Genomic DNA, 23,589 nt, shown 5'->3' with positions numbered 1-23,589 from the left:
TGCGTAACTTGAGCTGGTGCTTTCAGGTGGAGCCAGAGGCACTCAGTATTGAGGACTTCCATTTATTTTTCCTCATCGGATGTTCATGCAAGAGAGAGAAAAACAAAAAAAGGAGGAAAAGAGAAATAAAACAATGACAAAGGGAGAATCCAAGTAAGAAAAATAACCAGCAAGAGTGAGGTGAAAGGGCAGGGAGTATTTGGTAGTGAAATAAATAGGCATTCGGTCAAGACTGGATACCATTATTTATTTTTATTTATTTTTATGTATAAAGTTTCATATAGCGCAAACTTGACCCAGGAGGGTATCAGAGCGCTTTACATTTAGGATTGTTGCGTTACAAGTTTACATCAGATACAAGAGCATAGTATGGTACAATACACATAAACAATGTTTCAATATTTCGTAGGAGGGAGGGGAGGAAGGAGTAATAGCGGGGAGACGAGGAGGAACAATGCCCAATGTCCAGCTGGGTAGGTGACGGTCAAGGGGGAAACCAAGGCCAATCTCCTCATTAGCTTCCAAGCAGCTCCACCGGTCATCGCCATGTTGCACAGGTCTCAGCGTACAGGAAAAAACCGTTTTTATTTTATTTTATTTGTGAAGGTTATATAGCCCTATCTAGACCAGGAGGTATCAGAGGGCATAACCAGGGGAACTTTGCATTAGAAGGTACATCAAAAGGATTATAAAGCACTGGCTAGACCCGTAGGTATCAGAGCGCTATAACAGAGGAATGTTGCGTTACAAATTACATCAGTTATAATAGCGTAGTAAGATACAGTAAACAAATAGCAAGGTTGAGACAATTTATAGGAAAGGAGGGGAGGAAGGAGCCATAGCAGAGTGACGAGGAAGATCTGTGTCTAATGTCCGGAGAGACAAATAGAGAGGGAAAGGGGATAGGTGGAGTGAGAATGGAGAGGAAGAGGGGGAAGACGGAAAAGGGAAAGCCAGTCCCAAGACTGAGTGGGTAGGTGACAGCCAGGGAGATAATCCAAAGAAGGGGGGAGGGCAAGACAGGAAGGAGGGGAGAAAACTGTGTCCAGTGTCCGGCTGGGCTGGTGACGGTCAGGGGATGAACCAAAGCCAATCTCTTCAATTAGCTGAACAGAGCAGCTCCACTGGGCGTTGGACAAAATGCTCAACCTCCGCTGTCCGTGTAGGGGTCAAGTGTACTCAGGGGAATATCAGAATAGTGCGGGGGGGGAGAAGAGTGGGAGAGGGGGAGCCATTGTCCCAGAAAATTCCAGACGTCCTCTTGAGGTCAGGCACAATCCTGGCAGGATTTTGTAAGTAAAAGTAAAAGATCAGCAAGGGGGGAAAAAAGTCACCACTATCGGCCATGTTGGGGTCGGGCATCCTGGAACCCTTTTCCACACACTTGAGTGTGCAGAGAATGACAGACGTTAAAAGGGAAGGAACGGCCAAACTCCTAATAGTTCTAAAAAAGGACACATGATCTCACCAATGCCCTCCACGTACGTGACCGTGAAGGATTCCATGGCCCTAAGGTTTGCCCACCTCTAACCTTCTATTCAGTCCAGGAAAGGAAAAGACAGGGCAACTCAGGATATCGTAAGCAGACTTTACACAGAGAAACAAAGATTCATTATCTAGAATCTCTTCATCATAACCAGAATCCCCTCACTATCATACTTTGATTTTATCCCACTCTCATGGCATGATTCCTCTCACTTGACCCTGATATCTCTTCCTTTGCCGCCCACTGCTCGAGATTCCTCCGAAGGCTGTCTCTAAACTGATTAATTATTTAAAGGGTTTAACATTCGGTAAGTGTCCTTAATTGGGCAAATGAGGCATTCAAATCACAGTCTTTGCCTCCTTTGTCAATGTCATGGACCACCCTGCACACTGGAGCTCTCTAATTGCTCTACTTTGGACACATGATGAGAATACCCACTAGGTAAGTAGGCAGATAGCTTAGTCAGTCAGCTGAAGATTGGAAAGTAGACTATCTGGCTGGCAGCCAAGCATTTGCAATGCCACATATAGCACTGATCAAATCATCCACTTATGCAAAAAGAACCATTTCGGTAAGCCTTTACCTGGTCCCCAGAGAGCTTGGCACTGAGTATCATAGCTCCGGCAGTCTCCGCTGTAGCAGTACGCATGACCACTCCTGCAAGGCTGTCCATTCTGGACGAAGACATTAGGAGGGCAGTATGGAGACTGCCCGTTGCAGGACTCGGGCAGGTCACACTCTCCCAGAGGTTCGCGGCACAAGGACCCAGAGACCTTCAGCTACAAAATGAATGGGAAAGGGAGCAGGTCACAGACAAAAGTATGTACATGTGTTGTATATGTATTAATGCAGGCATCCACTCGTTTTTTTTTACTTGAAATGAGTCTTTGTGGAATACGCAGGCGAAAGATGCTGTAGTAGCAGACTAATGCCCACACAGGTATTCATCTGCTTCAGCCACGTTGGTGCCAGACTAGTAACTTTTCCTCTAACCATAACTGACATAGCATTTCAAATATTCAGAAGACAGAAACTGGTATTTTGGGTGGGCTTATGACACAAGAGAAAGAATTAGATTGAAATGCGAGAGAAAAATACCATCGAAGGGCTGGCTCATAAAACTGAAGAACGGTCTACAAAGAAATGTTGGCACACAGGCAGACCTCTAGTAAGAAGAAAGGAAGGCAGCATAGTCAAGAAGACAAGAAAAGACACATTAAGCAGCCATTGGTTGCATGAACAGCAGCAGCTCTTGGTGGCTTTCTATATACACTCTTCATGCATCTTCACATACCACTACCTTGCTTCTCCTCCAGAACTGACCTGTTTTGCTCCTGGAAAGCCTACTTTGCTACATTTCGGAAGCCTCATTGGAAAAATGCTACTGAGGAGTCTAGATTTGAGATATTGCAGGATCTAGTATACTTCCTTTCTATGACCTCTTTTAGTTCTTAGAGGTCCACCTACAAGACGGAACAATTTGAAAACTATTTGTGGATCTTTCCTTCAGAGAGCCTTTGTCACTGTCCAAACACCAAAGCCTTGGAGATGCCACTCACTTGCTTTTACGCTGCCACGCTTAACACTTGGAGAATCAATAGTATTAGTCTTGCAAGAACAGACTCCTAACTTTTAGAGAAGTACATTACTGCTTTGGCAGACCTAACCATTCGTAAAGCGAAGTAAACAAAGTTATGTCATGTTTTTTGTTGTTGTCCTTGACTGATGACGGGAGAGATTCAAACATGCAAATGTATAAAATATACAAGGAAAGAAAACATAACCATTTCCCTTGAAAGCAACCAAGCACCTAAATGTGCATCCTATAAATTGTTGCTGTTTGAAGAGCTCAGTCTTAGAAGGCTTTCCTTACAATTTCACAGATCTGACTTATAGCTCTAAGAATGAGCTAAGTGTTCTTGAAAACCTACCTTGGTATCTTGAAGGAATCTATATGCAGAGGTTGAGAACATCAAAAACCTTGTAAATAACCATAACTTTGCTCTAACTTAAATGTTTTCTTCAGGTATCAACAAAGACATTCGAGCATACCTTGCAGTCCTCACAGCAGACCCCATCAGAGGAACACTCCGCCCCAGGAACTAACTTGCACGTGGTGGCATTACAGCAGGGGTCCTTGCATTCCTGTTTAGGGGAAAATACAGTGAATCTTAACAAGAGGGTTTCAACTCCTCCCAAGAAATACTCAGCAGGACAGTCGTGCAGGGTACCTCGGTCAAGCCGCAGTCACACTCTTCTCCCACCTCCACAAATAGGTTACCACAGCTTTGGCGCTTGAGGGTCTTGGGTTCTGGGATATTGAAGAGACACATCCCGATGCCTTGGCGTAGGCTGAGCTCAAGATCCATCTTACTGCAGCTGCTGAAGGCCAGACCAGGCAGGAATCTGCAATGGGAGATAGTTTTAGCTAGAGATATATAGTCCCCCACCCCAAAGCACCCTCTATTAATTTTGACAAGCCAAACATGTATCACTTTTCCACGAACCCTGAGGCTGACTCCATGATGCAGCTCCGCACTAACGGTGACCTGGGACAAACACATTTCCTGTTGTCAGTATCATGGCTAATGCCCAGGTTGTGTCCCAGCTCATGGGCCATGGTGGAGGCGACACTGAGGATGCTCACGGAATGATCCTGCGAAGGAAAGAAGCTTACAGTCATTATATCTGGTTAGGTTACTAAGGGGAATCTACTGTAAGGGAGGGATGGCATGCACCTGACAGAGGGGCAGCATCACAGTCAGTTAAAACAGACAATAGGGTGAGGGGCAGACGTTGCAGGTGGGATATGCACTGTGGAAAGAAGGCGTTAAATACAGAAAAGAGGATATTGGAGAAGGGTGCAGATACTAAAAGCATAAAAGGGAGAAGAGTCAAGTGGAAGGTATTAAGGACACATGAGAAAGCAGCAGAAACAACATGTAGAAGAGCAGATATCAGGTATCAAAAACAGTAAACTATGACAGGAGAGACATTAACTGCAAGCAGGAAATAAGGAGACAGGGAATGTGAAGAGTTCAGCAGAAAGTTATCGGTGTGACAGTATAAGCTGATCTGACAAGTATTTGTGAAAATGGTGAGGAAGCCCTAATTTGTTGCAGGGACCAGAAGGAGGGAATCTTAATCAGGAACTAAAGAGCCAAGAACCACCATAAATGAAAGAGGCCAGAGGAGATGATTTTACAGATGTTAAAGGTATACAGGTAAAGAGGCATGTATTACAGGTAGAACAGACACCGAGGACAAGTGGTGGAAGCACACACGTTGCGCAGAAGGGCAGATAGGACAGACACCCAAAAACAGAAGCTGATATTTTTGTGAGACACTGGAATCTCTAGGCCTTCTTTGCGAGAGATGTGTGAGAGACACAATCCTGAGGAAAAAATTAAGGATACAGGTATGCATTGGGCGGAAAAAAAGGAAAGTGATATAGTAAGTCAAGCGGAAAAGAGACCATACAATAGAGAGGTGAAGACAATTCAAGACAGAAATGGACAGATACAAATATACAGATCATGCACAGAGGTATTGCAAATAGGCTGTTAAATGCAAATTATGGATGTGAGTCTTTCAGTTAAATATTAGGGAGCAAAAGTGAGATAAAGACAAAAGCCCTGCAGATGTGGCACTAAGATATCAAAAACACAAACTGGATGATTTTGGTGCATCAGACAAGAAGGCATACAACTGACAAGAGTAGTTAAGTGAGTTTAGCTAGGCACTGCTAAGAGGTATACGTTATGCCGTAATCTTCAGGCAGATAGCATGAGAGGAAAGGTACTGCAGGAAGAGTTTCAAGCAAGCGATGGATGACACAGGAAAGAGGTACATGTAAGTAGGAAAGTACAGGCATGAGTTGTGTGTATTGCACCAAGACATGTAGACACAGAAGAGAGGTTAAGGAAAGGTTTGGGCCAGGTGTGACGTTGTTGTGTAGCAGGCAAATACTAAATACAAACATAATTGAAGGAGGGCCTCTTACTAGGTAGGCAGCCAGTTGTTATTGAAGATGGAGTTCAGGGAGGCACAAGTTAAAATTGTAGATGTTGCAGGCACATATTAGTTAGGAAGGAGTCCTTGTCAGGATGCAATTGAGAGACGCAGGTATTGCAGGCTGGCACAAGTGGGAAGAATGTGTTTTGCTGGAAGATTACAAAGAGGACCAGGTCATGCAGGCAGTGTTTGCAGACAGACAGGAAGAAAATGCAGGTGAAGTAGACAGAATTCATAATGTCACAAGTGACATCAATTTAGGCATGCTGTAGGTACAGGTAATGGGCACAGGTGATACAGGCCTCAGGAAACAGAAGCTATATGGTTACGCCGCTGGGATTGCAGACTTGCATAGGAAAGAGATAGGGCATTATGTCATGAGCTAGTTAGAAGTTCAGTTCTTAATGAAGGTGCTATCTAGATACTGATAAAAACTGTAGGTAATGCTGGAAGTAGTAAACAAGGGAGGGACAAGGAGCTGATTGAAAGGTCCACCACCTGCGCTCCTAGAGACAATTAAACACAAAAGAGGGGTGCAGTTCCCTTGAGAGGGTGGTGGGGGGCAGAAAAGAAAGAAGGGCTCAAGGGTTGCACCCTACCTACTGGTCGGCCGAGGGTAGGTCCCGGTGAACCCACCGCGCGGTTCATTTGGGTTCCAGCAGCAAGGCGTGGCCCTCTGCCTTCCCTAGGGGCATCTCCAGCTCTACTGAATGGCTGGATCCTCCTTCCTGCACCACAGCAGGTGAACTATCCTGGATTGGTTACCTGCAAGTATCTCTTGGTTCCAATCTGTAGTAGGCAAGGTACAATTACCTGGCATTAAACATGTTGAGCTTTTGAGCTATCCCAGTACATTATTGAAGCAGATTGCCCTACTCAATGTTTCTACTTTGTCATCAAGGGGGTCAGCATATTTAATCCTTTTTTTTAATCTCCCCTAGACTCTTTTAAATCACTTGAGCACCACCCTACACCAATGCCCCCTCACTTGCATACACCATAAAGCTAGCTCAAAAGAGGAGGCCTTCCCTATGATGAAACATGGCACCCTCGTGGGTGTGTGAGGGCATTCAGATCTGACCTTAGGATTCCCCCCAGGGTCCTTCTGATCAGTTCCTTGGATCCATCCTTGAGCCTTTTTTCCCTTTCTCTCCCCCACCCAAGGGAATTGCACCAGTCTTCTGTGGTAATGCTGGAAAGCCATTCCTTGACAGGTGAGTGATGCTGGTAATGCAGGCAGGTTACGATTTGAAAGATGAAAGAAAGGTGCTGTGGAAGTTGAGAGCAAAATACGTAAGTGAAGACAGAGGTGCTGTTAAGAGGCATTTTTATAGCAAGCAGGTTTAGGAATGTGACTCAGGTGATATAGGTAAGTTTCATGCAAGTCGTGGTGTGCAACAGACGTAAGCAAGATATCGATATTTTTATATGCATCACTCACCACATTGACTGCTCCTGAGCGTTCTGGGGTACACATTGAGGCTTGAGATGCCATACCAACCGAAGAACTTTCAAATGAAAGACCCCTAAATAGAAAAGGAAGTCAATCATTGAGACGCTCCACCGGGAAACCATCCATCTAAAAGAGACTATCAAGTAATTCAAAAAGGAGGGAAACGGGGCAATGACAGTAACTACTAACTATGTTGAAAGACAGGTGAAGAGTCGAAGAAGTCAACTTGCACCCCATTTAAGGTAGTCATAGGTTGAGCGACAAGGATCTAAGAGGATGGGAGGCTTAGTGGCTAAACTGAATTTGCAACCAAAGAACTTCTGTTTCTGCCCGGCATCTCCTTTCACCAAACAGCAGGACCTTGTGCGCATCACTATATATTCGTGCACAGTTCAAATTTCTGAGAAAACTGGCTGCATTTATTAGCAACTGTAATCAAGCACCAGCTTCCCTTACCGACTGCAGACTACAAGACAAGTTATTCCACTTTTGCTTGGGGCGCGATCTAGGTCTGCTACTTGGTAATGTATCAGAGAACAAGATGTTGGAGATGCTACTAGCTTCTACATGGTAATATGGATGCCCTGGTGATAACACATATGCACTGTATCGAGCAAGTCTTTACTCCGTCTGAAACTGGAGGTACTAACAAGACCATGCACAACAGTGAGAGGGTGGTTGAGGGTGAGAATACATGTAATTAATTGGGCACGCATGGAAAGATGACTGCACATAGTCAGCATCTTCATAAGTCCTCTTTACCATTAAATTTCAAGCTACAAGTATTAGGCAAAGCACATACGGTAAACGTCATACTAGGAAGAACAATGACGTCTCACTCATGCCATCATCACTGACTAGCCGGCACCACTAGAACATACGCAGCCATAGAATAGGCAGTACAAGAGACTCCCACTTAGCACATAAAACCTACATATATTAGAGACAGCACAACACTAGAAATAGTACTCCACACTGCTATAAGGAGGCAACATAACATGAAATGTTACATAAACCATGACACATAGATACACACTCACAATATAGAACACCCCATCCATCTTTCAAAATGGGATGAACAAAACAAAATGGTCTGCAAAAACATGCTATTAATTCACACTGCTCATTAACGCCTACAAAGTCCTCCACAACGCCGGATCTGCCTACTTCAACCACCGCCTTAACTTCCACCATCGAACTAGGCAACTGTGCTCAGTCACACTCCTTCGCACAGATGCCACACAACCGCAGAAGCAAAACAGGACGACACTCTTTTTCCTACTTTGCTGCCAAAACCTGGAACAACCTTCCCTATCACATCTGGACCTCACCATCTCTACTCATGTTCTGCAGAAGACTGAAGATATGACTGTTCAAGTAGGAGCTATGATCGGCCTACATCTCTGCTCTAGCGCCTGGTTCTCCCACGGGTGATAAGTTAGCAATACAAATCCTCATAACATACCATTTCACAAGAACGTGACAAAGTAGCACACTAATCCACCAGGAGCGGCTCATGTTAGGGAAAAGAGGGGCGCGGGCGAGGGTAGGGGGGAGGATCGGAGATGGCAGAGACAAAAAACAATCAAAAAAGAACCTACCTGCCGCCCTCCAAGATCGGGCCCTTCTGCTTCTCTCCTCCCCACTGCAGGCAGGCATAGGCTGCCAGACTGCCCTGTGGTCAATCCTGAAGCTGCTCTCATGCATGAGCAGCTTCAGGATTGGCCTGAGCGCCGATGATTTGCGCTCCCAGACAGACTGGGAGCCTGTGCCTGCTCTCGCCAACCCGGCAATGCAGCTGGTGTTGGAGAGCGCTTCACTGCGCATGTGGGTTTAGCCTGCCAAACCGATATGCGGAGTGAAGGCAGTGCCCACTACTCCCCCCTCCAGCCTGTAATCACACTAACCCCACCCCTAAGACTCTGCACATGAAAATAAAACGATAATAAAACATCTTTGAAACCTGTTTTATTATCGTTTTCTTTTTCACGTTTTTGAGAGTGCTAGCAGGGGGGCGACGCTTCTACGCCATAGCAGAGGAGCGGCCGCTGCAATCCACTATATCGGGCAAATAAGACATGCAACACAACTCGTGTAACATAAGAAACAATCTGCAAAGCGTACAAACACCTCCAGCATTCTGCAATTTACAAGTACCTACCAACTATAATCTGTGGTGCATAGCATCACATTGTGAAGTTTATGGATGGTGCACAACACATTTTTGCATATGGAATTTCACAAGAAAATGAAAACACAACCTGTGGAATAAACATTCTGGAACAAATAAAACATATACCTAATGGTGGCTTAAGCGCCACAGAGTTATTCATTGCCGAGTAGCTGTGGAACACTGCAAGCCCAGACCTATGATCCAGCAATGACTAACTCCCAACCAGTAAATCCACTATCTCACAAAAGTCTTAAATCTACTCATGTCCGGTCACTGGGACACACAAAGATACACAGTTACAGCAGTAAGTACCTTGCAGTGACTCATTACTCCGCCTTTACTACCAGATGAGATTTTTTTACTGGAAAAAAAACTTACACAAAAACAAAATAACCAAGGTCGATATAATATAGCACTGTAGGGCATCATATGGAACCATTGTTCGAAATCTCATAAAATTCCTCATTTCTAACACTCACATTCTTCACAATCCTGGCAGATATATGCCACTTTTTAAAATATACTTGTGGCTTTTCTCCAGGGCACATACACCCTCAGGAATTGCTCGCTGCTCGTAGCTCAAGGAGGAAAAAGACCAAACGTGAGAAGCGGTGTGCAAAGAGCCATTTCTTTAGCGGCATCCTAAAACTCACATGGTTGGAGGTGGTCCACAGATGAAGTGGAAGACTATCCCACTAAGAAGGTGCCAACAACAAGACGTGCCAATCACCCACCCATATCCATAAGATACACAGAAGAGCAAGACGCTCGGGTAAAACCGTATCTTGGCAGTTTTTACTCCAAAAAAAGCAGGAGCAACACCACAGATAGTACTAGGGATGGTGCAGATAAATTTAAATAAGGCGCACGCGAAGCAGGGGAGCTGATGCAGGCCTTTCAAAGAGAGCTGGCTTGGACAAATCATAGTGCCCCAGTCACAACTCAAACTCAGGCACCAAATTTGGATCATCTGCACTGGAGAAAGCAAACCTCTGATGAGGCCAAAATATTAACATTTACACAATCCAACAGATACACCTCTTAACACTTACAGCAGAGACAAGGAATGAAGCCTGATGAGAAACCAGAAGTATTATTCACTGCCCCTGAAACTCACCTTAACACAGTGGCATGTTAAAGATGGCATCAGTCAATCAGTCAGTTCTAATCAAGCTGCATTCACTCCCTCCTCTGCTGTCGGATGATAGAAAGCTATAGGTGTTTACATAGATTCATGTTTCGTCAAACCCTTTAAATCTTCATTTCCAGTAGAATGACTAGAGTAGAACAGTTGGCAATATATGTGGAGTCAGTCAAGATTTTCATAAATACTTTCACATTACAATCAGGGGCCCTTAGTACAAAATGTAGGTGCAGATTTTGTCGACAAGCTTGTGTAGCAAAACACACATGCTGCAACTTACTCAGTGGTGTTGCCCAAAAAGAAAGAAACATGTTGGGGTTGGATGGGTTCATGGGAAGAGATAGACATGGCAATTGTAGTACTTTGGGCTGGACTGATCGTTTTTGGGGCTTTGCAAGACTAAACTGCCTTTAGTGAGTCCCTGTCTGTAGTTGTGAAGCAAAGCAACTAGATGTACAGATGTGAGGTGCAGTGGCTAAGATGAATCCAAATGTTCCCTCCATCACCTCTTTGGTTTTCTCACAGATTTGGGTCTTGTTAGTCACAAGTTTTATCTCACGGATGAGACCAAGCAAGGCCTCCTGGGTTGCGTGTGTTACTATGCAGATGTGAGTCACCCTAGCAGCTAGTGCTTGACTGAGTAAAAGTAGCAATTGGTGCAGTAAGAAAAAAACAACAAACTTTAATTCAGCGGCTCAGATTAATTCAAAGATTCCATTAACCACCTGTCTCTTTTTACAACATATGATGGCAATACAGGGGTTTTATTAAGGTGGTTAACATCTGACTTGCTGTCCTGCACATTACATAGTCAACCTTGGCATATTTATAACATCACCCACCTGATATTACTGACCATTTGACCCCCATTGTTGACAGATATGTGTTGGGTCATTAAATGTAGGTGGGTAATATGGAAATTCACAGGAATCTGCAAAGGGCAGTCAGAGGGCACCACCACAATGTAACTGACTGTCCCTTAAAAGTGAGATTTTAGATGCTGCTTCAGTGCATCTTCCCAGCAAATTAGATCCTAGTTCTCAGAAATGTGGACCCTTTCCCACTCATGTTGAACTGCGTATTCCCTGTGGGTTCTCCCTAAACACAAAACATCTGTAACCTGGGAATCACATTCAATTCTGACCCGTTCCCTTTGACCATCATTTCACCGAGCTTGCAAATAGAATTCTCCACCTGTAGCGCATCTTAAGGAGCATTCATGCTTTACGCCTTCCAAACTCCAAAACAATGGCGGATCCTAGGTGACAAAAATATTATGTGCCACCTTGACTGCTGCAATAGCATTCATTTGGGTTTCCCCCATAACATCTTGTAGATCCCAGAGAATCAAACACTTTTCAGTGTGGTTAGTTTAGCCGGAGCACTTTAGGTCACATATCAAAGTATGAGAATCTCTGCACCAGCTCCTCATAGAGGGTCAAGTCTAGTTCAGAGTGCGCTATCCAACCGATATGGCAATCACTGGCCTTGCACCCTTCCTACCAAAGTGCTCCAATTTTATTCGCCATCTGCCACCTAAATTTGGCTCTATAAATTTGACATTTCTCCTTGGAAACAACCTACAAGTGTTATGTGGGAACCTTTTTATATGCACAAAACCGTGACTGCCTAGCAATCTATCCCACTTTTCCGATGACAGGAACATATCTACATTAAGTTTAGAAAAGCTTTGTAAACTGATTTGTTTAATCTGCCTATAGGTGACAGTAATGCCTGACAGCACCACCCTGAAGGCCCCAAGAGCCTAATGTGTTGATTATTTCTAGCACACTGAGTTGGCTTCAAAGTGGTATAGTCACTTTACAATTCTGTAAAATAAAAAAAATAAAAAAATATAGATTTGTTTCCAAGGATCGATATGTGATGTCTCCTGCAATTGCAAGTACAAATGCCATTTATCTATTCCTTACTGCAGAGTTAGACAACATTGGTCCATTTCAGATTTTCTGGTTATTGGCTTAAAATAAGTTTACACACAGGTAATCTAAATGGGTATTTTTTACACTGTCCTTGAAGAACAACCAATCATGTTGCAACAATAATATTCTTGTTTACTAAATGGACATGGCTCCCTTTATGATCCCTATGCCCATCCTCCCTAGTTGGTGGTCGTGAGCTCGCAGTCATGATGTGATATACTGAAAGCAAATTAGTCACCATGGTTGGCAAGTATTTTTCCTGTGAGAAGCTTAACAGTTGCCTCAAACATCAGAGCATTCTAGGAAGGAATTCAGATCAGGGCATGGAACTGAAAGAAGTGTTATTCACTAAGGCAGTCATTTTCACAAATGTATATATCCCATCATGCAAGAGTGGTACTTACGTCAAGAGCTGTGCATTATCATGGTGCATCCGAGGCAATAGCTTGGTCTGCCGCCATGTCAGGAAACGGTTCAATGTCTCCCTTGGGTTTCGGTCCACCAGGATTTGGTCATCCTGGTTCCAAACTTCTAGGCCCACCAGGGCCACACGTACATTCAATGACTGATAGAACTGGAGAAGAGGAGTCTATAGTTAGAAGACTGTCTTGGTAAGAACGAAGATGATGAAACTATAAAGAGTCATGCAGTACAGATGGTGGTCTATATAGATATGCCAGGGTGGGAAATGAAGGGAAGGCAATAGAGGGAGAGCTGGTCTTGCATACGGCATGCCCCTCATTGCTCAGCAGCCACACGTAACAGAAGTTGATTGCTCCAATGTTTGAAATGCAAGGACGAGGGGGGTCACACATGCTAGATTTTGCGCTGAGACTCACCCCATCCACGTGGTTAGCGATTTCCAGCATCCGGACCTGCAGCTTCTTTAAATTCGAGTTGTAGGTCTTGTACTGGGACAAGAAAATAGGGGAGAAGCTTAGACTAGAGGAGGTGGAAGGGTAAGTGGTTAAGCAGAGATCCTAGGCTCCAAAAACCCAATCCACCACATTCTACACTCCATGCTGCACAGTGCTCTCACGTTCGCCCCCAACAGCCATGCCCAACAAAAGACAATGTCCTCTGCATTAATACCTTAACCCATTACTTTAGCTGCACATGCTGCCATTAACGCGCATGCCACTTTCTTATTAAACCCAAACGACAGACTACATGTATGACATTCTGTACCTTCTAAACGGACATGCCACCCAACCTCTTCTCTGAAAGTTGAGAGATCTAAAACCTTGGCAGTAGATTCAGTCACACATTGACTATTGTATTTCTCTGCCCATTGAAGGCTGTTTTTTTGGTGATAACAATCTTTTATCAAATGTGCCTGCTTCTGAAAGCCTTGAAGGCGCGTGGCAGTGTCAGAGTTCAGGGGCCCCTGTTCCTGAATGGAAGTGGGGTAGGTGCTGAGTCAGTCATGTCAGCCGCACCAACACTACACCAGGAGTACAAACTTTTAAGAGTTAACAACCTGTCTAGAAACCTGTTATTTTTCTGCAACCTATATCGCATGAAAGTCAAAGACATATGGCCCATTTATGATCTAGGAAGAGCTGTTACCCCGGGGAAAATATAGAGCAGAGCAGGTGGAAAGATGCAAGAAGCTTCCTGGAGGATGACAATAGTGAATAAGGAGTTTAATTCTTGGAGGGGCGGGAGGATGGCAGAGTACATTAATAGCAAACTCACCTCAGCCTTGTCTGCCACTATCACCAGTTCAATGTATTTCTTCTCTTGAAGCACGTTCCTTTTCAGCTGGAATAGGAAAGAGATCATAAGGTAGGGTGTGAAGTGTAGGGACTCTGGCTATCACACCATAAATGACTCGAACCCCAAAGCAGCCAGATCATTGTGAAAGGCCCCATAACTGCATGGCACCCAGCTTTTACCGAGGTCCTCCAGGGCTTTCTCCAGCTGCCTTATTGTGGCGCTGTTTGAGACCCCACCACCTATGAATGAGGGCAAAGATAACAGGACTAATAATAAATCAATTAATACAACTCTTTTTGAAGATTTGTAAGCGCTGTAAGTAATAGGTGATATCATTACGCATTTTATTGATGCTCCCTTTATCAATCCCAGAAAACCGAAAGCCTGAGTTAGCCTGAGAGGCATTCCAACCGTGGGACTTGTAGGTCACAGCATTTGTGGCTGGCGAGCACTGAACTCGCAAAGCCATTTTACTGGCCAAAGAATGCTTTTCTCAGTCAGCAATTCTGCCTCAGATCGAACCTCTTCCAAGTCACTTTCTGAAACTTTTCACTCAATAGCTTCATGCTCTCTTTCCGAGGCCAGACTTTAGCTCTCTGTTCAGTGAGGCAGCAGGAGGTGCACTAAGTAACCAGGTGTGTGGTAATATATAGAATCCTTAACAATCCTAATGTGATGTGTCTTCAAAATGGATAAAAAATGGACAGACTGCTTGGCGTTGTAAGGAAAGTAGCCATCATTTTGGCTGGGAGGCCACAGACATCACTATAGGAGTCCATGAGGGAGAGGAGCAGTGAGTGATTTGGGCTTGTAGCAGCAGCAAGATTTCACCAGGGGACCAGAGAGGACAAAAAACATTTTTGTGGACAAACACTGACATTTGGTTCGAATGAAAGCTTAATCGAAGCTGATCCCTTCACTCCTATCTTTGGAGATGCGGAGGACCATAGCTTGGGTCAGTTGAATGGGAGCAAAGCACGATCCCAAGGAGCCCTGCAGCAATATGCCAATAATGTCACAAAAGCAAACAGATGAACCACAGAAAGCATACCTCAGTCTAAACCTGCCTGCCATGTGCTTGCAATTAGAAATGCACATTAAAATCATCATTGTAGGGGGCGTGGCTGGCGGCCGAACATGGCGGCAGCGTAGAGGACTAGCTCCGGCAGGGAAGCGGCCTCTCCATCTATCCGCACGATAATCCGTGACTAATTCTTACCTCCAACGGGGGCACTGAACGCCCGAGACCGGGCGGAACTGGTAGCAGATTCCCGGACAACATTCGTGAATTGGACGACGGAGTTATCGTCGAGGGCTGATCCGTCCGGAACACAGGCCCACCTCCGGGCATTCTAGTGGCAACTGAGGCCGACCGGAAGTGCAACCCGCTCGGTTACTGCAGACAGGAAGTGGTTGGTGAAGGAGGCCAATACCCAGTTACGGCCCTACCCAATAACAGACTGCTTGCTATACCCAACGGAGGTTCATGGGAAGGGTGGCCGTAGATTGTCAAGACAACTATCCGAACTTTACCCGGCAGCCTGCCCTGTGGGGACCATCGGGGCGTCTCCCTCATCGTAACGGAAGCTCTCTTCACCTTAACGGAGGACTACATCGTGAAGGTGATTTCTCTTGATATCCCACCGAACCGACGAACTGTATTCTCTCCGCGACCGAACAATGGCCGGGAAAGGCGTGAAAGGCGGTACAACCCAGACTCGTATTGACCGCTTCACGAACGATAGAACCGCCTCCCCTCCGGCGGATGGGAAGAATCCTCCGGTAAAACCAGGCGAGCCTGTGGGACCGAAGAAAGCGACGCTGGACGACGTTATGAAGGCACTCTCGCAGGTCCAAACGACGGTGGGCTCTATCTCGACCGAGATCACCCTAATCCGAGCGGACTTCCACAAGATGGCCGAAAAAGTAGGCTCGCTAGAGCTTGTTACGAAGTCGCTGGTGGAGGATGTCTCGGAACTACAGACGGCCATGGAGGCGGTCATGGCGGAAAACAAGCTCCTTAAGGACAAACTCGACGATCAGGAGGGGCGTTCCAGGCGGAATAATGTGCGCATTCTTGGCGTTCCGGAGACTGAAGGTGTGAGAGCGATGGATTTGTACGTGGAGGACCTCATTAAAACTCATCTTCAACCCAAAGGCCTATCAACCTTCTTTTCCGTGGAGCGCGCCCACAGGGTCCCGGGGGGTCAACCTAAACCAGGGGCCTCGCCTAGGCCGATCCTAGCAAGACTGTTCAACTACCGCGACCGGGACGTCATCCTCCAGGCGGCACGAATCTCGCCACCGGTGAAAATCCTTAACTCAACTGTGGCATTTTTCCCGGATTACACGGCGGAGGTGGCCAGGCGGCGAAAAACATTCTTGGATATAAAAAAGGAACTTAGAAAACGTGAACTCCCTTACTCCATGATCTTCCCAGCAAGGCTCCGGGTGGTGGCGGAGAATAGAACGTGGTTTTTTGACGACCCTGGAACTGCACGAGACTGGCTAGATGGTTGGCGTCCTACCTCCCACTCTCGCCGCCCTGGCCGGACTAAGAATGGTACACAACAACCTAACCGTAATGATGGTGGTGACGCTGGTACGAACAGTGGCAGAAGCTCACCGATAAGGGACGAGGCTGACCTAAATCAGGAGGTAGAATCATGAACAAATCTATGTGTCATTGATGTTCGGGACTGTGGCTGGAACCGCCAAGGACACTGGGCCGAGGGCCTCCGTGGAGGGTACGAGGGGTCGCTAATTCCGGAGTGCTCCTCACCCCCAACGAGCAAGTAACTGTGTGTTTTTTATGGGGTGGGTTTAAGCACTCTGCTAAATTGGGGTGGCGGGCAGTTTGGAGTCCGTGTAGCAGGGAAGCAGGGTGGGTGGGGGTGTTGGGAACGGGGGGGTTAACTTTGTTTGCTTGTTTGAACTGTTCGGCTCTATTTACCATTTTGAAACTGCTAGTGGTTACACATGACCGTATTCCTGGCACCGGGTATGTCACCTCTGATCCTCAAACATTGCCATGGCACAAACGTGTGAATAATTGTATAGGGATGGGACACTCCTTGATCACTATGGCTCCATCATACCTTACGGGACACCATCTTGAACGCCCGATTACAAAATGGCGGATCTCCCACGACCTACTGCTGTAACGCCTGACACTGGGTTGGGGGCTGTGCCACCGCTACAAGTAATGTCATGGAATGTCCGGGGGTTAGGTGATAAGGTAAAGAGGGGGCTGGTCTTACAGTGTATTAAGAGACTGAACTGTGATGTCGCCCTCCTTCAGGAAACGCACTTAGTGGGGGCTGCCACTAAAGCTCTAGATAGGAGAGGGTATCGCATGGTATTACACTCGGACTTCACTTCAGGGTCCCGGGGGACGGGTGTCTGGGTGAAAAGAACGTCACGCTTTATACATCACTCCACGAAAGCGGACAAACATGGCCGCTTCGCGGCGGTCTGTGGGCAGTGGGAGGGCGTGCCCATTAATGTGGTGTCTGTGTACATCCCACCAGCGCTACACTCATCGGCACTCCCGGACCTAGGTAGATTCCTCTTGGAGCTTCCGGAGGGAGACCTGTTGGTGGGTGGAGACTTCAATGCACTGGCCAATACTGAAACGGATAGGTTCCCGGCTCGCTCCCACCCCGCTGGCCCGACGAAATTCAGGGACTTTTTAGAGGCACAGGGTCTGGTCGACATCTGGAGACAGCTTCACCCTACTGACCGCCACTACTCATACTATTCATCCACCCATGACTGCCTGTCTCGCATTGATTATTTTCTCACACTGGGGGGTGGAAGACTCACTTTTGCCGATGTACAGATTGCGCCACGAGGTATATCAGACCACTCCCCCTTGATCGCGACATTATCCTGTGCGGACAGGGCTCGCAGACGACTTTATCCCATCTACCCCGGTTATCTTAAAATCCCTACGGTCCGAAAATCCCTCAAAACCGCCACTAAGCACTATTTCCAGGAGAACTCCGGATCGGTGTCCTCACCGACAATACTATGGGAGGCATACAAGACGGTACTGAGGGGCCAGGCAATCGCGACCATAACCGATCATAAACGTAAACAAAAACAAGAACTGGTAGAACTGGAACTGCAGCTGGAGCAGGCTAATGTGACGCACATGACCGCGCCGTCGGACGACACTCGACACGCGCTGACTCTAAGTCAACAACGACACGACGACTTTCTCCGTCGACGGGTGTTAGAGCATATAGAGTCGACTGCATGCAGAGTTTATGATGTGGGCGACAAAGCCAACAAATTACTGGCCTGGTTGGACAAGAAACGGGACGGGGGCAGGCACATTCTGCAGTTGCGGGACCAGGGAGGGATATGTCACACGCTCCCTCCTAAAATTGTTGACCTCTTAGCAGACCATTTCCAAGGGGTGTATACCCCAGAAGCGATAGTCACGGCTGAGAAGGCAGAGTTAGCACTCCGAGATGTAGAATTAGAGACATTGACACCGGAGGCAAGGATCGAGTTAGAAGCGGACCTCACGATAGAGGAACTCCGTACGGCGACAGGCGCACTACACACAGGCAGAGCACTGGGCCCCAATGGGATACCAATCGAATGGTTTCAAACGATGTCAGACACACTGGGCCCGCCTATGCTGGCCATGTTTGAGAACTGCCGTGAGACCGGAACTCTGCCTCTGGACCAACGCTTAGCGACGATAGTGGCTATCCCTAAGCCTGGCAAATCCCCAGAGGACTGCACGTCATATCGCCCAATCTCGCTCATCAATGCAGAGGCGAAGATCTTAGCAAAATTGATTGCTAATAGATTGACTCCATACCTCTCCCAGCTTATCCACCCTGACCAATCCGGCTTTATGCCACACAGGAGTACGGCATTAAATCTCCGTAGAGTGCATGGCGCACTGGCACGAGCACACTCCCTGGCAGAACCGGCGGCCATTTTGTCACTGGATGCCAGAATGGCTTTCGACATGGTGGAGTGGGAATACCTGTTCGCAGTTCTGACTCGGATGGGCTTCGGGCCGAAGTTTCTATCATGGGTCCGCCTACTCTACACGGACCCAGTAGCCCACGTGGCGGCCAATGGCCACATCTCGCGAGCGATTTCTCTAGCGCGTGGGACCCGCCAGGGCTGCCCCTTATCCCCTTTATTGTTCGCATTGGTCCTTGAGCCTCTCGCGATTGTTATCAGAAAGACACCCCTACTGAAGGGTATTAAATGGACGGAGGACTGGGAAGATAGAATATCATTATATGCCGATGATATGTTAGTCTACTTGTCTGCCCCCGAGTCGAATGTTCCGATATTATTGGCACTCTGTGACAAACATGGCTCGGCCTCTGGCTATACGATCAACTGGGCGAAATCGGTCCTTTATGTTTTGAAGGGCCCCTGGCCAGTCCTCCCCGATCACTGTCCCTTGGTGTTAACCGATGTCTCCTTCAAGTACTTAGGCATCCATGTCACCAACGATCCGGCCGTATTTTACGACCGGAACCTGGCGCCTCCCCTCCTCCGCCTAAAAGCAGACGCACGACATTGGTCATCCCTGCCGCTCACGCTCCTGGGCCGCGCGGCCCTGTTTAAAATGATGGCGCTTCCGCGCCTCCTGTACGTTTTGGAGAATACCCCAGATGCAGTCCCGCCCTCCTACTTTCGGAGAGTCACCGCAATTATCACCACCTTGTTATGGGGTGAGCGTCCTCCGAGAATAGCTCACCTCAAGCTTAACCGTGGTTGGTACGATGGAGGGATAGCATTACCGAACGTACAGCTTTACTACTGGGCGTCTCAACTTAAGGTACTCAACCAGTGGCTCCATGCATCGCAAAATGACCCGGCATATCTGGCTGACAGGGCCCAACTGGGAACACAAAGTCTTCTGGCCCCCCTATACAACCCATGCCTCCTCAAGGACTTGATTGGCCTTACTAAACATACAGTCACCCTATGGTACAAGGCGCTCACCAGGCTACAGTGGAAGGGAATCATCACGAAGCATACCCCGCTTTGGGATACCAAGAAACTAGGCTGCCTTAGGACCAGTAAGGGGTTCACCCAGTGGGACAATATAGGCATTTCTACGGTGGGGGATCTCTGGTTATCCGCAGGAGTGATCCCCTTCGAGCAGCTTCAGCAGCAATATGCCCTAGGCCCCAATGAAACATACAGGCATATCCAAATCAGACACGCTCTTCTGGCGGTGTTGGAACCAGGTACTACGGTCCCGGAGTCCTCGCCCCTGGAAGACCGGCTTCTTACAGATTTTTTACAATCACGGGCCACCTCACTCACATACCGCAAACTGTTGAACAATCTTCCAGACCCCCTACAGAAATTAAGAGAAAAGTGGGAGGATGAGTTGGGAGCTATGGATGAGACGGACTGGAATGCTGCTATGGCGTCCCCGAGGGAGGCTGGGGTGTCGGCCAGGTTTAGACTCATACAGTTAAAAGTGCTGCACAGAGTGTACTATACAAGGACCACCTTACACAAAATGCACAGGGCTGATTCCCCTCACTGTCTCAGGGGGTGTGGGGAGGACGGCACATTGTTACATACGCTTTGGGGATGCCCTTTCATCGCCAGATATTGGCAACAGGTCATGCGCACTATCTCACAGGCCCTTGATACCTCCCTTCTGCCTGAACCGCGCCTCTGTCTCCTGAATATATGGGAAGGCACTGATCTTAACCTCCGACAACAGCAATGGGTCACAATTGGTACAATGGTGGCAAAGCGCGATGTGGCGCAGAGATGGGGGGTGGCGGAGATACCTACTTTGGCACTGTGGTGCAAGACCATGGATAAATTGATGCTAACTGAAAGAACTGTTTACAAACTCAGAGCGAACCCAAAGAAATGGAATAAGGTGTGGGAGGCGTGGAATAGGTACAGAGGGGATCTTTGCGAACCGCTGCAGGAAGATGAAGACGAAGACTCAGATGATGAGGAGGAAATAAGTGCTTAACCTGTAGGATACCACGGGGTGGGATTAGAAATGTGATTTTATCATTGACACTTCAGCTCACAGTGTGCGTGGGGGTGGGGGGGATGGCCTGGGGGTTGAGGGTCGGCATGTTCTACTAGCAACTCTTTTTCCACACTGTTTCATATCTATTTATTACGAATGAGCCATTACGTTTGGTTTGATTTTTACTTTTATAAAAAAGAACATTATAAAAATGGACTTAAAAAGTAAAACTTCATGACTCCGAAAACTGTATCCTGAAAGATTTGCGATATCATCCTCACCATGTGCTGCCGGACCGGAAGGTTGTCGGCTGAATAGCTGTGTAAAAGTATGTGCTACTCACTTATCTTGCATCATGCTTATTGTATATATGCACTGTTGTTACTTGGATGATGACTGTCAATAAAAGTTTTACACCAAAAAAAAAAAAAAAATCATCATTGTATATAATACAGGTGCTTCCAAATAACAATTTTGTTTTTAGAACAGGTACAGAAATCTTTTCTACTTTTAATGCACCCCACAGAAAATTATGATTCTTACAGAAGCAAAGAAAAGGTACTATGGGCTTGGAATTACAACTTTAAGACTTAAATAAAACGATCAAAGGGTGGAAGGAAAAAATAACATTTCCAAAGTAAAGTATCCATCCATGGCACTGAAATTCCCTTTCTTTAGGTGGAGTTAGACCTGTGATCAGGCAAAGTCCTTTTATTTGGGGTGCAAGAGAAAAAATGGCTGATGTGAGCTGTCCCACTGCTCCACGCTGTACACCGAGGTGGGCAGAAGCAAAATATAAATGCCAGCTTAACAGACTAATGGATGAAAAGGGCTAACCCAAAACCCATCTATGTTTGTCTATAAGTTTGAGCTTTTTATTTATGATTTCATTTTTTTGTATTTACATGAGTCAAACGAAACATCTACAACCTGTAGACCAGACCTAGAAACCAAGAGGTGAACAAAGAGATAGACAATGCCATGTTTGTTTGAAGTCCAACTGCTTTGTTAAGACCCCCCTTATGGGCTAGATTAATTTAACAGACTATTCAATTCTCTCTTCACAAAACAGGAGCTAGTCTTGTGTTCCTCAGTGGAGAAGGTTCCATATAACTCACTACACCAAATGCCATCCTTACCCGGTGAGTATGTGGCCTACGTCCCTCTGAAGGCATTGTTGGTTGTCCATCGCTACCACTGCATGTCCGCATGTGTCTATGATTATCTTGAATTTTTGTGAGGTGGTGTTTGCCAGATGGGCCGCCCAATGTGGGTGTGATGCTGTAGCTTCGGTTTCCAGAGAGAAAAATGTGGCCCCTGAGAAAAGAGAAGGTTTCTTATTAATGGTACAGAAAAATATCCACAAACATTAGCCATTTCTCTTGGAGCGTCGGCAGGTTTTGCAGGGTAAGAAAAAGATAATTACTTGTAATACAGGATTTGTGTCATGGGAGTATTCATTCATTGAAGCCATAGAATCACTGAATATTTCAAACCATGTATTAGAATCTGGAGCACTTTTACCAATGGATAAGACATATCTGTTCCAAAAATATGTTTTTATAAAAAAAACTAGTGTGCCTATTTCTAGTCAATGGGTACTGGTATTGTATATATTCTAAATAGACACTAATTATATTTTAAAACAACATAAGTCAAAATGGAAACAATTTGAGAAAAAAAAAAGGAGCAGAGCTAGGTAGGCTTCAGCGTCAGAAATCTGAAAATGAGAACTGCTGATCTAGGGCAGCGGCCACCTTCACTGCCCTCTAATGCCCTGCTGCAGAATTCTGTTCCTTCCTCAGTCAGCATGTTACTTCTGCTGCTGTGAAAGAGAAAGGATTGTTTCAGACTCTAAATAAATTTTCCATGGTGGAGAATAAGGATTACGCCATGACACTTTTTCTTATCCATCATCTCACTGCATGAGTGGGTGGATCCTGGAAGAAGGCGAGCAAAAATATCTACTGATTTACATGAAAACATTATGCTTTTTTGAGGAAGGACTGATGTGTTCTAACAATCTCTCATTGTTGTCAAGCACTTTTTATGGTTGATGAAAACAAACATCCTGAATCGCACTGACTCCGGGAGCTAATGTGACTACCAATGGGAAAGGAGCTTTCCAAGAAAGACAGATTGGTGGATTTATGCATTGGCTGCAAAGTAGAACCCATTAACTTCGAAAGCTCAATTTTGATCTCCCAATAAGGTCAAGCTGTTCTACTTAGAGGGAACACTGTTTTAACAATTATAAGAAACCCCTAATCATTGGACTGGTGAAGAGGAAAACATATATTTCTATAGGTCGCAGTATCTACTTGGAGCCCCTTGTTAAAGAGACCTGCAGGACTAATTTCACTGCATATAAAAGGTACAGAAACACTAAAATATCTTGGCGTATTGTAGGATTGGTGTTCTCTCTAGGCAACAGATAAAGAATTTGTACCAGTTAAACACTAACATATACTAGTGGAGAGGCATTTTGCCTTGCTAAAGTGGTCCATTTATTCCAGAGACATAACTTGATTACCATATTGGAGAAATTTAGGAGCCAAGAGGCTAAATTCAATGATTGATGATTCACCTTTCTATTGTTAAATGTTCTGAGGGATGTATGTCGTTACAACGCATGCTTTTTCCACGAATGCCTTTACAACGCAGGT

General features: G+C 46.0%; 1 protein-coding gene across 3 annotated transcripts in view; it reads right to left on the bottom strand.

Annotated features, from left to right (window-relative positions):
- ADAM15 (ADAM metallopeptidase domain 15) overlaps positions 1 to 23,589 on the bottom strand; it is a 245,133-nt gene that overhangs the window by 85,956 nt on the left and 135,588 nt on the right. For all 3 annotated transcript variants that reach the window (XM_086947377.1, XM_086947378.1, XM_086947379.1), the window contains exons 6-14: positions 22,063 to 22,240; positions 13,909 to 13,974; positions 13,050 to 13,121; positions 12,615 to 12,784; positions 6,942 to 7,026; positions 3,994 to 4,142; positions 3,718 to 3,892; positions 3,539 to 3,631; positions 2,070 to 2,265 (exon numbers count right to left, since the gene is read on the bottom strand). In XM_086947377.1, coding sequence (XP_086803503.1) covers positions 2,070 to 2,265; positions 3,539 to 3,631; positions 3,718 to 3,892; positions 3,994 to 4,142; positions 6,942 to 7,026; positions 12,615 to 12,784; positions 13,050 to 13,121; positions 13,909 to 13,974; positions 22,063 to 22,240 — 1,184 coding nt within the window. The remainder of the gene's footprint in view (positions 1 to 2,069; positions 2,266 to 3,538; positions 3,632 to 3,717; positions 3,893 to 3,993; positions 4,143 to 6,941; positions 7,027 to 12,614; positions 12,785 to 13,049; positions 13,122 to 13,908; positions 13,975 to 22,062; positions 22,241 to 23,589) is intronic.

The sequence above is a fragment of the Lissotriton vulgaris genome, chromosome 12 (assembly GCF_964263255.1).
Source record: "Lissotriton vulgaris chromosome 12, aLisVul1.2, whole genome shotgun sequence".
In the NCBI taxonomy this organism is placed as follows: domain Eukaryota; kingdom Metazoa; phylum Chordata; class Amphibia; order Caudata; family Salamandridae; genus Lissotriton; species Lissotriton vulgaris.
This window is presented reverse-complemented; position numbering and strand designations above follow the sequence as displayed.